The 11,448-nt window shown below is 38.2% G+C and overlaps 1 protein-coding gene and 1 pseudogene across 1 annotated transcript; both read left to right on the top strand.

The window, feature by feature from the left end:
- Positions 1–223: 223 nt before the first annotated feature.
- On the top strand, positions 224–6,803 carry LOC121979760 (annotated as a pseudogene).
- A 1,098-nt stretch (positions 6,804–7,901) lies between these two features.
- On the top strand, positions 7,902–9,631 carry LOC121982988 (NAC domain-containing protein 37-like). Its single transcript, XM_042535984.1, has 4 exons — positions 7,902–8,007; positions 8,262–8,483; positions 8,583–8,857; positions 8,975–9,631. The coding sequence occupies exons 2-4, from the start codon at positions 8,321–8,323 to the stop codon at positions 9,518–9,520; spliced, it is 984 nt and encodes a 327-aa protein (XP_042391918.1). The 5' UTR covers positions 7,902–8,007; positions 8,262–8,320; the 3' UTR covers positions 9,521–9,631.
- Positions 9,632–11,448: the final 1,817 nt, after the last annotated feature.

Here is an 11,448-nt window from a genome sequence, read left to right as displayed (position 1 = left end):
ACTTGTTAGTCGCTACATGGAAGATCCAACTACTACCCACCTTAAGATCGCTAAGAGAATTTTGCGCTATATCAAAGGTACGATAGATTTTGGATTACTTTATTCAACATCTAACCACTTCAAACTTGAAGGATATAGTGACAGTGATTGAGGTGGAGATATAGATGATAGAAAGAGCACTACAGGATTTGTGTTCTTTATGGGAGATACAACTTTTACTTGGATGTCGAAAAAACAACCTATTGTCACACTTTCTACTTGTGAAGCAGAGTATGTGGCTGTGACTTCATGTGTTTGTCATGCTATTTGGCTCAGAAATTTATTGAATGAGTTAAGTTTACCACAAGAAGAGGCAACCAAGATACGAGTTGATAACAAGTCTACAATAGCACTAGCAAAAAATCCAGTCTTCCATGATTGAAGCAAGCACATCGATACGCGCTTTCACTATATCAGAGAAAGTATTACAAGAAAAGAGGTGCAAGTGGAATACATAAAGTCTCAAGATCAAGTTGCTGATATTTTTACCAAGCCACTCAAATTTGAAGACTTCATCAAAATGCGATATTTGCTTGGAGTCACAAAATCAAGTTTAAGAGGGGGTGTTGAAAATTAAACTTATTTTTTGTTGATAAAATTTTATGGAGATAAAATGGTGATGTGGCATGTCTTGACTAGAGATAGGATAGAGATAGAACTTGATGAATTGATAAGAGTTCGTGGAGATAGAATTTATTTATTTATTTATTTTTTAAATATCATGATTATCTCATATTAGTGCTTATCCAATAAGCCTATAAATATGTACTTCTTTTTCATGAATGAACAAGTTGAGTTTTCTATTTTCTTCTACTCCTCTTCCACATAGAGTTATTTCTCCTCTTCCACATTTTTCTTCTATAATTCTTTTTCTTCTCCCATAATTTCTATTTCCAGCATTCTCATCCTCCTTGCCGACTCGTTCCTCGGCCTCATGAACATCGTTTCCTGGATGCTCTTCGTCCCCCTTATGGCTCAACTTCTTGGACCCCGTCAGCACTTTCTCCCTATGGGGCAGCGGCTAGCTTTCCCTTCCAGTGGGGTGACTACACCGGAGGCTACGCCATCCACCTCTCCTCCGACATCACTAGCTTCACCTCTGAGGTCGACCAATACTAGGGAGTTGGACTTCTGTAGATGGGTTGGGCGGGGTTCAACGGAGGAAGATTATAAAAGAGATAAAAAAAAAAGAATTACTATAATTGATCAGATCAAATCGTCAAATAAAATCAAATTAGTTTTAGGATTATTCTAATAATTATGTTATAATTATTAGAATAATTCTCAGAATAATTTTTAGAATTATTATGTTATTTATTAATTGGTTAATTGACCGAGTACTTGTTTAAACCCTATATATTGTAATATCTTGAGGGCAAGTATTAATAAACAATAAGATTAATTATTACTCTCATATTTTTATCTTCTTTCTATTCTTATTTTATCATGGTATCAGAGCCATGATCCTTCGTTCATTCTCTTTCTCTTAATTCTCTCACCATAACCGTGTCTGTCTCCTTTCGCCACTTACATTATCACGTTTCTATTTTCATTCTCTTATTATTATTATTTTTCTCTTAATTAATCTTTTTTTCCTCTCTCATGTTTCTCTTCTCTCTCCCTCAGAAATCCTCTTCCTTCTTTTTTTCTGCCGCCGACCAAGACAAAAGAGGAATTTCTTTTCTTCTTCTTTTTTTTTTTTTTAAACCGCAAGACAAGACGACAAAAGGGCTTCTCCTTTTGTGCTACCGCCGCTGTCCACCGAACGCATGTCAAACCTCGACGTCGACAATAAGTGGTTGTTCCAACCAAGGCTTCTATTTCCTCCAAGGGGAGTTTCTCCATGCGAAAGGCCCCCTTTCCGGCGATCCAGTCTCTCTACAAGATAAGTTATTTTACTTTAGATGTCAAATACTCAACACTATCAAGGAGGCCAAAAACAAAATTCAGTCCGATGTCAAATTTGTCGCATCATTGGTCATACTGGAAATCTATGCCCTAAAAGACTTGATTACTTTGGGGTAAAATGTCAAATTTGTCACATCATTGGTCATCCGGGAAATCTATGCCCTAAAAGATTTACCTCAAATTTCATTGGTGGTTCTACAGCCTCAAGACAACCGTCTATTTCACAAGCATATCCTAAAGCTCTCTCATATGTGCCTACTTGCGGTAAAACCCCAGAGTTTTCATCTACTGATTGGTATATTGACACTGGAGCAACTCATCATGTCACATCGGATTATAATATCCTTACAGACGTAATGTCATATTATGGCTCAGATACGGTTCAAGTAGGCGATGGCTCAGTTTGTAAATTGCTAATCTTGAAAACACATATATTCATTTATTTAATCGAACTTTTCACATGCGTAATGTCTTTCATGTTCCATCTATCACTAAAAATTTACTTTCTACCCGTCAGTTTTGTCTTGATAACAATGTCATTTTTGAGTTTCATCATAATCATTATCTTATAAAAGATAAAGGAACAAATGCTATTGTGTTTCATGGGAGAATCAAAAATGACCTCTATTATCTTCAAAGTTCTTCAATCAAAGCTTTTGTTGGTGAACGCACAAATAAACCAGCTTGGCATGCTCGACTTGGTCATCCTTCTCTTCATATTGTCCAGTCAATCATCGATAGGTATGGTTTACCTACTTCCATTACCTCCTCTCCATCTTATTCATGTAGGGTCTGCATGGAATCTAAAAGTCATAAGCTACCTTTCTATTCATCCGATTATGTTTCTAATTCCCCACTTGAATTAATTCATTCTGATGTTTGGGGCCCTTCACCCGTTTTATCTAATAAAGGTTTCCAATATTATGTTACCTTTATTGATCATTTTAGTAAATATACTTGGCTCTATCCTATGAAAAGGAAATCTGATTTATTGGATATATTCTGTAAATTTCAAAATCAAGTTGAACGATATTTTAATCGTAAAATACTTTCTTTTCATTTTGATTGGGGAGGTGAATATCAAGCTCTCCATCGTTATCTTGTCTCTTGTGTAATTGTTCATCGAGTCTTTTGTCCTCACACTCCAGAACAAAATGACTCTATTGAGAGGAAACATAGACGCATAGTCGAAACTGCCTTAGCTCTTCTTCATCATGCATCAGTTTCACGTAAATTTTGGGATGAAGCTGTTACCACTGCTGTATATCTCATAAATCGACTCCCTACTCCATTGCTCAATCATAAATGTCCTTTTAAAACACTTTATAATCAAACTCCTAATTACACTTTCCTTCGAATTTTTAGTTGCGCATGTTATCCATGGTTACGCCCTTACTCTAAACACAAACTTGACTCTCGTTACTACAATGTGTTTTCCTTGGTTACAACAATTTGCACCATGTTATCATTGCTTACATATACCAACATGTCGAATTTATATTTCACGACATGTTACTTTTGATGAGGCTCTATTCCCTTTTTCAGTATCTTCTTCGATCTCTCCTCCAGATACAGGTGACACCTTCTTAATACCACCTAATATTGTCAGAAATGATAGCATCCTAGGTCCTGCTCCGCTCTCTAATAACTCCCCTATACCATCAGAATCACCTCAGAATGTTGCTCCAATCTTAGAAGCCTCGCCAGTCGAAGATAATATGCTCTCTAGTTCTGGATCCTCAGATAATGCAAGTCCATCATCTACATCACAATGTCAGCCTACTTCCTCATCACCATCAACAAGTGATTCAGATGATAATGCTCCTTATCACATATTTCCCATTAGTGACATTTATGAACGTTGTCCACCAAATGCGACTCGATATCCTCTTTCACAGGCTCTAGTGGTATCTTCAAAATCTATTGAACCAACTTGTTTTACGCAAGCAAACAAGGATCCAAATTGGTGTAGTGCAATGGCTACAGAATTTGATGCACTTCTTCGCAATGGAACATGGAGTCTAGTTCCGCGCACTTCCTCAATGAATGTTGTGGGCTCTAAATGGGTATTCCGTCTTAAGTATCAAGTTGATGGTTCTCTTGAACGACACAAAGCTCGACTTGTAGCCAAAGGTTTTAGTCAGCAACAAGGTATTGACTTCAATGACACTTTTAGTCCAGTCATCAAGATTACATCTGTCAGACTATTATTATCGATAGTTGTTAGTTCCAATTGGCCTGTACGCCAATTGGATATCTCAAATGCGTTTCTCCATGGTCATCTTGAGGAAACTGTATTTATGGAGCAACCACCTGGGTTCATTCATCCACAATTTCCATCTCATGTTTGCCAACTTAATAAATCCTTATATGGTCTTCGACAAGCTCGTCGTACATGGTTTCATCGACTATCCAATTGGTTACAAGCTCAAGGATTTTCTGGATCAAAGACTGACTCGTCTCTATTTCACAAATATAATGATGGGTCCATGATATTTTTTCTTATTTATGTGGATGACATCCTGATAACCGGTAATGATCACAAGGGCATCATAACTTTATTAAGTCTTCTCAATCAAGAATTTCCTATCCGAGATTTGGGCATTGCTCATTTTTTTTTTCTTTGTATTGAGCTTATTCCACATGAGGATGACTATCTTCTCTCTCAGAGCAAATACATTACTGACTTCTTCAAAGAGCCAAAATGGATGGAGCACGTCCGGTCTCTACACCAATTGCTATAAACAACTCTCCATCTTCATCCTCTCCTGCTTTGTCTGATCCACAGATTTATCAAAGCATTGTTGGAGCCTTACAATATGTCACTATCACACGCCCTGATATTACTTTTGCAGTAGATCGTGCTTGTCAATTCATGCATGCTCCAACCGAACAAAATTGGGATAATGTAAAAAGAATACTTCGCTATCTCAAAGGTACTATTCTACATGGTCTTCTTTTATATCGTCAATCGTACTCGAGATTTACATGTCTATAGTGATGCGGATTGGGCAAGTTCTCCTGAAGATAGACGCTCTACTAATGGATATGCAATATTCTTGGACGAAATCTTATCTCATGAAATTCGAAGAAGCAACCTACGGTATCTCGTTCAAGTACTAAGACAGAATATACAGTTATAGCAAATACAACGCTTGAAATTATTTGGCTTCAATCACTCCTCTCTGAACTTCATCTTGCATCAAATATTGCACCAAAAATTTGGTGCGACAATATTGGAGCAACATATCTCACAGCAAATCCGATCTTTTATGCTCGTACAAAATATGTGGAGATTGATTTTCATTTTGTTCGTGAATGTGTGACAACTCAACAATTATCCGTCTCTTATATCTCTGCTGAGGATCAAATTACTGATATCTTTACTAAGTCATTATCCAGACAACGTTTCAAAAAGTTAGCAAGCAAACTTAACGTCAAAGATCTTCCGTTAAATTTGTTGGGGGGTAAAAGAGATAAAAGAGAATTACCAGAATTGATCAGATCAAATCATCAAATCAAATCAAATTAGTTTTAGGATTATTCTAATAATTTTGTTATAATTATTAGAATAATTTTTAGAATTATTCTATTATTTATTAATTGGTTAATTGACCGAGTACTTATTTAAACCCTATATATTGTAATATCTTGACGACAAGTATTAATGAACAATAAGATTAATTATTACTCTCGTATTTTTATCTTATTTCTATTATTCTTTTAACAGCTACGCCATCCACCTCTCCTCCGGCATCACTGGCTTCACCTCCGAGGTCGACCAAGAATAGGGAGCTGGACTTCTGTGGATGGGTTGGGCGGGGTTCAACGGCGGTGATCCTTACTCTGCCAACATAGCGGTGCTCAACACCAACATCTGCGCAGCCACCAACTTGCTCCTCGTCCGGACCCGCCTCGGCGTCACCTTCTTCAAGAAGCCGTCGGTGATCGGCGTGGTGAAGGGCAGGGCATGATCACCAGCCTCGTCTGCATCACTCCCGCTGCCGGTATGTATACTCATTTTGTCCATTTCTTCGCCTTAATTTACGCCCAACTACAGGTCAAATAAAGATCATAACTGGTGATCGAGTCACTTTTGCCACATATATAATCTCAACTAAAATATTTCATCATCAGTAAAATTAAAATTAATCTTTGTAGAACGAGGAAAATCTCAGTACTGATCCATGCATAATTGCATATGGTGGGCATCTGTAGCTGGCGTTATCCGTGAAGACTTGGTAGCTCTTTCCTTCTGACTTATTTATTCTATTGTCGAATAGGCGTAATTTATTAAGCAATAACTTCAGCCTGCTAAATGCTGTTCTCAAAAGTCAATCTTTAGATTCCTTTTGGATCTAAGCTAAGCAACCTGTGCGGCGATGGAAATTTTTTAGAAAAAAAAAATTGTTTATTTAACCGAAAGAGAAATGTAAACAACTCGCTGGAATGTCCTTGTCCTTGCTCTACTATTCAAAATGAAAAGGGAAAAAAATCCATATGGTCTGGCTCCTGTTCTGAAAGACTATCGCGTAGTGTGTACCCTAAGACAATTTTCATAAAGTTTTTTAAAAGTTTATGTTGCAGATAGAGCATATAATCCATTACTCTCATGGTTGGAGAAATTAATTTCTCCTACTACCCAATTTCCATTAAGTTATTTTTAAAAAAAAAATAAAACATAAAAGAAGAGCAAAGCCTGATATATTTATTTTAATTCCTAGAAAATTTTGTAAACAAAATCTTATATTTTTTTTTTTTAGAAAATCTGCAATTTTGGATCTGCTGTTGATTAATGGATGAAAGGGTTGGTGCAAGGATGGGCGGCCATCCCCTCAGCCGTGGTTTCACCATGAAGGTCGTCCGACCCACAAGCGTTCCCGCATCCTGCAGCAAGTCGGAGACACCTTCGGCGTCGCTGTCTACGGCGGCGTCGGCGGGGTGCAGCTCCTCAAGCAGATCGCTGCTGGCCTCTTCGTCGTCGGCTGGAACGAAGCTCGCCGTCACCAGCCTCATCTACCTCGTCATCGACCTTCTCGTCCCCCTCCGCATGCTGGAGGAGCAACTCCTAGCTCATCGGCGACACAACCGGAACCAGGCGGCCATCATGCAGGACGTTTGATGATGATTGAATTAAGTAGCTCTGCATCAATCAATCATTCATTCATTATTTTTTGTCACGATTAAATTTAAAAATACTTCGTGGAAAATGTAAATTGCGTAATTTGAAAAACACAAGTATTCTAATTCTATAATACGATCGATACGTAGCGAAAACAATACTGGACGTTATTAATTTAGGATGCTTGTCAGTGATCATGAATACTATAACTATAGCCTGCTCATGGCTCATCCGGGCAGATTATAATTAATCATGTGCGGCAAGCACTCCAAACCCAACAACACATTTAACTTGTATTCCACTTAACTTTGTACTTGATCGATCGACACAGAGAAAGAAAGGAAGACAGAAGGAGAAGGAAGAAGGAAAAAAAAAACCTAATAATGTAATGTATAAACAGGATACGGGCAGAAAGTCAGTGTCTTGCAAGATGGATACAAGCGTGCCCTACAAACTTTGGATCAACTCTTTTTTAAGGCATGCGCTGCCGCAACAGCAATACCGTAAATGCTGGTTTAATCATATATTTATATTGCCGCTTTAGGAAGAATTTCCCTATAGTTAGGTACGTTTACATATAGGAGTTGATTAAATATTTCAGGCCAAACTTTTGTATCGAATACGAAAGCTTTTTCTTGATTGATCATAGTCTGCAAAAAAGTAATTGAGGATTAATATGAATAATGTGTTGTAGAAAATGTGAAAAATGTGTTACATATTCCATGATTTATCAGTCCTGCACGCGCACTCGATGGCTCCTAACCTCCCTCCCCTTTAATTCTTTATATATATATATATATATATATATTACATCGCTTTCTGAAGAGAAAGAGAGATGCAATACACTATATATATGCCTCTACGAACCCTAGACCTCCTCTCCCTCTTCCTCCAATTTCTCTTCTGGTGAGCTTCCCTTCTCTCAACATTTTCAATCTGTAAGTTACTTAAACTCTGCATATATATGATTATGTACTTATTACTGAATGAATATATACACTAAGAGTGTGTTCTACGTTAACATTGAGCATGCAACCATTCATCTTGTATAAGTTGTAGTGCACTCAAAGAAACATCTCTCTCTTTATATGTTGCCAGTAGTGCTTTTCATGTTTTCTAGTTAGCTTTTTCTTACTAACTTATATTGGAAGGCTTCAATTGCAAAATAAACTTGAAAGTTGTAATAATTCAGGAGTGCTTCGATCGATCAGAAGGTAGATTAATAAGTGCAGTATATATTAGTTCTTTGAGATGGAAGGAGAGAGCAGCGTCGTTCCACCGGGTTTCAGGTTTCACCCCACAGAAGAAGAGCTGGTGGGTTACTACCTTGCGAGAAAGGTAGCTTCTCAAGAGATTGATTTAGATATCATTCAAGATGTCGATCTTTATCGAATAGAACCTTGGGATCTTCAAGGTCAGCATACTTAATTTAATTAATTACTTCTCTCGATGATCAAGTACTTTGCTAGCTAATTTTCTATCTTTTACTTTGGTTAAATTAACAAATATATAGATAAGTGCAAGCATGGAGTACATGAGGAGCAAAAAGAATGGTACTTCTTTAGCTTCAAGGATAGGAAGTATCCAAGTGGGACGAGGACGAATAGAGCTACTTCGGCTGGATTTTGGAAGGCAACCGGTCGAGACAAGCCGGTGTTATCGAAGTTTAGGGTAATAGGGATGCGCAAAACGCTTGTCTTCTACAAGGGAAGAGCACCAAATGGGAAGAAAACAGATTGGATCATCCATGAATATCGTCTTCAATCCAATGAAAATGACCCAACTCAGGTAGGTCAATCATAATGATCATCCTCAAGCTGTGTATGTTAGTGAAAAACAATCATATTAATACATGTATGAAACACATGCATACTGAAGTATTTTGATGTGTAAAACTTGACACAGGAAGAAGGATGGGTTGTTTGTAGAGCATTCAAGAAACCAAACCCCAATCAAAGGCCTAATTTGGACAGTTTCGGGCACAATTACTATCCGAAATCTGTTCTTGAACACACTCAATCAGGATATGAAACTCTTGAATTCATTGTGTCTTCTTCACAAAGAGTAGCATTTTGTGGGAAAGGTTTCCATCACAAGGATGAATTGCCTCAATCTAAGAAAGATAATCATGACGATGAAGTCCTTCATCACATTCAAGAACTGTCCAATGAATTGTTTGATTCTAATAAAGAATCTCAAGATGATCAGGTTCTGCAGATTCCCTGGCTCATACCAAAGTTGTCATCAGATGAATTGCTTGATTCTAACAAAGATAACCATGATTACGTTCTTCGTGTTGCGCGATCATCAGATGAAGTAAGTTCCTCTTCAAGCTTATGGTCTAGAGAACAATTTGAAGGCAATATTGTGGGCAGTACTGAGCTTGATGCCAAGGATAATAGTCATGGTCAATTTGTTGATTGGAAACTGATTGATAAGTTACTTTCCTAGAAATACAATTTCAGCTAAATGTGATTAAAGCACCAAAAGTTCAACCTTTGAAGGTTGTTTTGAGGGATTATAATGTTCGAACTTTCATATTGGTAATTCTATTGATTAATGCAGTGGTGAAAAAGATTACAATTTTACTACATATTTATCGATCATTAGTCATGGATTAACTTTCTACATTTTTTTTATTCCGGCAAAATCAAATAATGACATATTGTAAGATTGAATATTCATATATTTTGTAGTTGATTCTGTCCGGAATCTGAGTCAGACGGACCAGCGGATGAGGTGAATGGAATGTTGACCGAGTCACGATGTCTCAGAGAGGGGTATGCTGAGATGACTTCTATGTTGACCAAGTATTCAGAAATCTTCTAGTCAACGTTACCTGCAGCCAACGACCGGATTGCCTCAGTCTCTGGTACCCCAAAGCTTGAGACAAATCCAACGAATATATAAGTAACAGACTAATGCTAGAATAATCAAATGAATGGAGAGTGAGTATGGTAACGTACCCTGGCCTAGGGGGCGCCCTCGGATGTGACGCTCCTCGAGTTATTGTGACTCGGAAGAGAGAATAGATAACTCTGAGCCGGATGAAGGACTGGATCCGACGAAGCGGAGCAAGACACGACACGGAGCTAGAAGATGAGCTGCATGTCGAGAGATAATAGCGGCACGTAGGTCAGGAAGTACTAGTGGTACGTAGGTCGAGATATGAGATCGACACGCGGACTGGATATGAGATCGACACGCATACCGAGATATAATGGCGCCACGAAGGCTGGGACATAAAAATATTACACAAGTCCGGTCAGAACATAATGACGGTAGGGGCTCGAGGGCCCGATCGACATCGGAGGCATACGACACTACGGATCAAGCGCCGGAGAACCGGATCGACTGATCTGAGGTGCCCGCATTGGCGTCGACGACTAAGAACTACTTGTCGTGGGTTGTGGAGCGAGTGACGACGCCGAAAAAAGAAGGGATAGTCAATGGCGTGCCTAACTGACGATAAGGGTGGCGGTGACCGAGAATGAATGGAGGAGGCGTGCGAAAAAGGGGGAAAAGCGGCTGTGGCAATGGATTGTAGTGTTGGCAGCGGCTCTGACAACTATTGCGGTAGCAGAAAGAGAGGAAGAGGAGGGCAGTGGGTTGTTGGTGTTGGTTGATACTCGGAATATTGTACCGGTTTCCCTGTACAAAAATTTTGTACAAGTCCTGAACCATTCCTAACAACCTATTGTGTTCTTTAGAAATTAAATTAGGAATTGTAAGCAGAATTTAGCATTATTGATTCCAATTTTAACTTATCTATTTTTAGAGGTTTAGACTTGGATCGCAAACGATACTTAACATTATTGATCCAAATTCACCATATTACAAATTTAATTAAATATTAATTTCAAAGATTGACTTCCAGGTTAAACATGGCGAGACACTAGGCCTTCTTGGGTATGAGAGCATCCATCACTTCCTAGACAAAGCCTTTCAACGAAATTTAATATTTAATTTCCTTATAGTAACCCTAGGTTTAACCAAATGGAATAATCGAATCACAAGATCGAAAAAAAAAAACAAAAGAACACAAACTTGAATCACAAATTTGAAATCTAGAATCATATGTCTCTTATGTTTGATATTTCAAAATCTATACAAAGAAAACTAGTATGATGTGGAATAGAATTACTAGTTATACCTTTCTTTGTAAGCAACAATATCTTGACCTTCTATCGTATTCCTCTTCTTATCTCAGACGTCGTGTGGGCGATGATCTACCGAGACAAGAATCACCCAAGCTTCCTTCTTCTCCAAGCAAGTTTCGACCACCACAAGAACTCCAAGAGAAGATGAGGTTCGACCACCACCAAACTCCAAGGGATGCTAAGAAACAAGACCTCCTATCTCTCCTTCTTACTTTAGCA

The sequence above is a fragment of the Zingiber officinale genome, chromosome 5A (assembly GCF_018446385.1).
Source record: "Zingiber officinale cultivar Zhangliang chromosome 5A, Zo_v1.1, whole genome shotgun sequence".
Lineage (NCBI taxonomy): Eukaryota > Viridiplantae > Streptophyta > Magnoliopsida > Zingiberales > Zingiberaceae > Zingiber > Zingiber officinale.
The sequence above is the reverse complement of the archived record's forward strand: the minus strand, read 5'-3'. Positions and strand labels throughout refer to the sequence as shown.

Excerpts from the sequence above, each read along its gene's own strand:
- LOC121982988 (XM_042535984.1), top strand. The coding sequence starts at position 8,321 with ATGGAAGGAGAGAGCAGCGTCGTTCCACCGGGTTTCAGGTTTCACCCC. Across the intron at positions 8,484-8,582 it reads AGAACCTTGGGATCTTCAAG|ATAAGTGCAAGCATGGAGTA; the intron begins GTCAGCATACTT and ends ACAAATATATAG. Across the intron at positions 8,858-8,974 it reads ATGAAAATGACCCAACTCAG|GAAGAAGGATGGGTTGTTTG; the intron begins GTAGGTCAATCA and ends AACTTGACACAG.